The sequence below is a fragment of the Cibotium barometz genome, chromosome 4, assembly GCF_041138505.1.
Source record: "Cibotium barometz isolate CiBa-2024 chromosome 4, ASM4113850v1, whole genome shotgun sequence".
Taxonomy (NCBI): domain Eukaryota; kingdom Viridiplantae; phylum Streptophyta; class Polypodiopsida; order Cyatheales; family Cibotiaceae; genus Cibotium; species Cibotium barometz.
The window spans coordinates 49,861,446-49,866,042 of record NC_141049.1 but is presented as its reverse complement, the minus strand read 5'-3'; the positions used below and the strand labels follow the sequence as shown (position 1 = coordinate 49,866,042).

Below are 4,597 nucleotides of genomic sequence, written 5' to 3'. Positions count from 1 at the left end.
CATGTGTGCGTACCGATGACCGGATGAAGCTGGGTTGCCACGTAAGCTGGCACCTTAGTATCTAACGTTAGCCGGGTTCTATCCGGTAAGAAAGAGAGGTATATATATATATTTTTTTATTTTTATTTTTAAACAGAGAGAGGTAACGTGCAACACGAGAGAGAGAGAGAGAGAGAGAGGGAGGGGGGGTATTAACGTCCGTTAGAAAGAGAGAGAGAAAGAGATATTAGAGAGAGAGAGGGGTATTAACGTCCGTTAGAAAGAGAGAGAGAAAGAGATATTGATTGATATTTACTTTACTGAGCCATGCAAGTCAATGGGCACTGTCGAAGCCACCGGACCAACGCTTGGGTTGATGGAAAGAAGGCCCTGCAAGAAGGTACGAAGAAAAAGAGAGATGGAGAAAGGAGCGAGTTGAAGAGGTGGATGTATAATGGTGATAAAGGTGGCTGCTGCGCCTGCTCTATGGCGAGCAGAATAAAGGTCAATCAAACACAGCAAGAGCAGTCTGTGTAGGCAATCAAGTTGACATAGATCTGGCCTTCTTCTTCAAGCAAAACTCTTCTCCTTCATCTTGTCAATGGAGCCCAAAGTGCACATTAATAGTAATGGTGTTAATAATATCAATAATAATAGTAGGAGCTTCGCTTATGGTGCCCTTGAGCTTGCACCCTTGCATGATCAATTTCCTCTTACCCCCGTCCCTAGTTGGAAGCTCTATGAGAACTCCTTCTATGTAGATGGCCAGCTAGTACCCAAATATATCCCTAATTATCTCAATCCCCCTGTTCGCGGCCGTGCTTCTAATTCCTCCAATACAGTTGCTGACTGTGGCCGTGCCGCTGATTGTGGTGTTCATCAGCCTATTACTCTTCCCTCCCCAGCTCTTCCATTGATCTCTGCTCGCAAGCTTGCTGCCTCCTTCTGGAAGCACCATCAAAACCACCCGCTTACCCAAGCTGAAAACTCAGCCATGCCCTCTGATCAGTCTAACCTTGTCAATGTGCAAGTCCAACAACCAAGCGTGCCTCCTCTTGAGACCCAGAAATGCCCATCTGATCTCCATTTAGATTGCAAGGTGGTAGTTTTTAATTGCTTTTATAAGGCTCATTGAGTAGTTAAACAATGTGTTTTTGGAGAACTTTCTGCACAGTGCAGAACTGGGAATGATTCCCACATTCTTTTGTGATTAAGTTGATGTGTTGTACTAGGTTGCCGGGTAGATGTGTTGATATACTGCATTAAAGACTGTTTTGGGGTACGAATTTTTGTTTAGAGTTGATTTTGAAGCTCAATTAATGTTTACGTATAGAATCGTTTTCTTATGCTTGCAGATCGACTCCCACGCTACTGCAGAACACAAGATAGAGCAGGGTGAAACAATAAACATGGCTTCTAATCACGTTACTTTGACACATATGCTCCACCGTTTGAGGTTTGTTGAGGAGAACCAGAGCAGGAGCATGGCAGCGCTAGCTAAGCTAAGCTTGGAAATGGAGGATGCATCAAGCCGGATACAACAACTTGAGTTCTCCCACAAGTCTTCCTTGAGAGAGGTCAATAGCTTGTTGCAGAGATTTGGAGAGCAGATGACCATCTCCAGAAAGAAAGAGCAAGAGAAAGTGAAAATGGCCTTCTTGCAACTTCGAGAGGAGATGGAAGAGGAAAGAAGTGCTTGTAGGTTGCTCAAAGTACTGAACAAGAAGCTGGCGAGGGAGCTAACAGAAGCCAACACAGTTGCCACAGATGCATGTGAAGAGCTAGGACGAGAAAGGAAGGCAAGAGAGCTCGTGGAAGAGGTGTGCAATGAGCTTGCTAGAGAGATAGGGGAAGACAAGGCTGAAATGGAGCAGCTGAAGCAAGAGCAGGCAAAGTCTCGAGAGCGAGTGGAAGAAGAGCTGAAGATGATGAGAATGGTGGCGCTGTGGCGAGAGGAGAGGGTGAGAACAAAGCTCTCTGAAGCCCAGCTTGAGCTTGATGGCGAACAGTACACGTCATTGCATGACCTTAAGAGTAAGCTAGACGCCTTTGTTAGCACAGTGGGGGTCACTTGTAAAGGATCACAGGAGGACATTGAGAACCAAGTTGAAGAAGCCAAAAAGTTCAGACAGGCTCTAGAGCTCTTGCAATTAAGTGAAGGTGAAGTTGAAGACAATGCAGAGGAAGCTGGCTCACCGATTCAGCACAACAGTCCTGGTTGCTCAAATGCATGCTTCAATATTGAAAAGGCTTCATGTGCCAATCAAAATGATGGAAAAATTATGAACGATCTAGAGCAAACCAAGACTACGGCCAAAGATTCAACGAAACCTTGTAAGCTGTTGAGAAGGCCCCTGGCAAGTGTAGATCATAGATACCATGTGAGTATTAGACAACATAAGGCTTATGATCAGCACAGTAGCGGCTTTGTGCAGCAGGTTCATGGAATTCGGCATGCAGGGGAAAATGAGGTTGAACGAAAGCAATCAGCCTTGCAGGATGTGGATCAACAAGAAATGGGTGTTATGTCAGAGAAAAAATTTGATGACCACATTCCTGTGCAATCTACCTCTGCAGAAGACCAGGATGGAAACAAAATGTGGCTTGCAACTGAGAAAAATCAAAAGCAACAAGTGCCATCAGTGTGTGATACAAGTGAGCAGATCAAAGAGGACTCCGGGCAAAGCCTTTCTATTGCTCTGAAGGGGCTACACAGGAAACAGTTGTCATTACATTTTGATGCTGAAGGTGGGGAGGATGATCAGTTGGATGACAATACGGGACAGTTTTCACGCCATAGTTTTTCAGAGGATGATGCACGCTATATTGCAGGTGGGGGTGTAAGACAGAGAAAGCAAAAAAGATTGGATGCTGGGAGTACAGCTCGTGTTAGCATAACAAAGCAAGAGGAAGGAATGGATCAATGGAAGCATGCGGTTCATGATGAGACGAAGGATGACCATGATGATCATCTCGATCATGAAACGTCAAGTAGAGAAGGTGCAGAAGATAGCGAGCCAGATGATTTCTACTTCGAGCCAGTGAGAGCACCTTCCAAATCTATTGACAACAAGATAAGCTGCTATGAAGACGACCAGGGTAAGGTACAGAAAAATGTCGGCAGCAGAGATCAGGCACGGATCCGTGCTGAATCGAGCCACAGTACTACTTCCAAGATCGAGATCACCAAGATACATGAGAATGCGGATGGTACCACTATGACTGCTGCAAGATCTGGGCAAGAAATGCTCGTCAAAGGCGCTGCTGATTTTAGTAGCCAGGAACCCATCAAGATGGCGCAGGGGGCCGGGGCCACGCCTGCTAACTCCTTTCAATCGCAGTCCCCTTGGAGGCTAGGAGCATCAGGAAAGCCTCGGCAGTGCTTCTGGTCCCCGGCCTCTCCCGATGCCTTCTCCATCTTTGGTGGAGCAGCTAACAAACGCAGCAAAGCTATAAGTAGTCAGCTGCACATGGAACTGCGCCATTCACATAAGCTGCCGGCCTCCAACGTGCAAGAAGCGAAGCAGCTCATGCAGCAACATGAACAGGTGAGTGTGATGAACATGAAGAGCAACAGCCTTCGAGCCCAACTCGTCAAAGCGAGAGAGCTCGAAAACGAGAAGCCAGCCAGAACTTCATTCAGGTTCTCACCCCTCCGAATGAGAGCCACCTCTAGCTGAATATATATATATATATATATATATATATACTAATTATTGCATCTCATGTATGTACTACATGATTTGCCATAAGTTCTCATGCAGTACACGTGTTTTGCTCTCTTCAATCTAACAAACGCAAGGTTTTTCTGCAATCTAGTTGTCCACTCGTGCGCGCGCGCGCGCGTGTCTGAGAGAGAGAGACCCGCGGTAGTTCTCTTCAATCTTACAAATAGGTGTATTAAGGTTTTTTGTGCAGTCCACTTCGCAAAAATCTGTGTAGCTTCAGGAAATGTGTATATTCCTCAGTAGCTTTTTAATTTGTCCCGAGTCTTGCTTACAATTCCCCTTGGTATATATTTATATGCTTTATACAAGTAAGTGACCTGTGCATTGTTGCAGCATAAAGTTCTTGTTTGTATGCATATGTCAATACATATGTGTGTGCGTACATAAGTATGCATATGTGTATGCATCTAGATGCATATATATATATATATGAGCGTCAATGAGTGAGCATGTGTGCATGTGTGTTTTTATGTGTGGTATGTGTTTGTATATGCATGTGTGCACGTGTGTATGCATGTGTACATGTGCAGTGCAGAGGACGATCATCTAATTGCAGTCCGAAATATAGTCCCATCCACAGTGGTACATGATCAGATAACACTTGTGAGTGATCCACCCAAATTTTGCATATAAATCATCATACTGATCCACATGCAATAAATACCATCTATCTAGGCGGGCTCCATATCGAGAAAAAGCCATATGGTGGAAAGTGAAGCCAGATATCCCAATGCACATGTGAGGCCGCAAATCAACAGCCTGTAATGCATTTTTCATTGGATTCCAAACGGAACCTCTTAGAAGCTAGCATATGCAAATGTACAAAAAGGAGTTATCCCCTTGCTGTGAGGAGCATTGTTAAAATCCCCACAAAATAAAGCATTATGCAG

General features: G+C 44.9%; 1 protein-coding gene across 4 annotated transcripts; it reads left to right on the top strand.

Moving 5' to 3' along the window:
• Positions 1-202: 202 nt before the first annotated feature.
• Positions 203-3,793, top strand: LOC147639359 (uncharacterized). 4 transcript variants are annotated; one of them, XM_086790512.1, is made up of 2 exons: positions 203-379; positions 1,335-3,793. In XM_086790512.1, the coding sequence occupies exons 1-2, from the start codon at positions 317-319 to the stop codon at positions 3,657-3,659; spliced, it is 2,388 nt and encodes a 795-aa protein (XP_086646638.1). In that variant the 5' UTR covers positions 203-316; the 3' UTR covers positions 3,660-3,793. The 4 variants fall into 4 exon arrangements, with proteins under 4 accessions (XP_086646638.1, XP_086646630.1, XP_086646621.1 ...); XM_086790504.1 differs by having other exon boundaries at positions 281-1,078; XM_086790495.1 differs by having other exon boundaries at positions 285-1,081.
• Positions 3,794-4,597: the final 804 nt, after the last annotated feature.

Coding starts and splice junctions, on each gene's coding strand:
- LOC147639359 (XM_086790495.1), top strand. CDS start 581: ATGGAGCCCAAAGTGCACATTAATAGTAATGGTGTTAATAATATCAAT. Junction 1,082..1,334: donor TCCATTTAGATTGCAAGGTG/GTAGTTTTTAAT, acceptor TTATGCTTGCAG/ATCGACTCCCACGCTACTGC.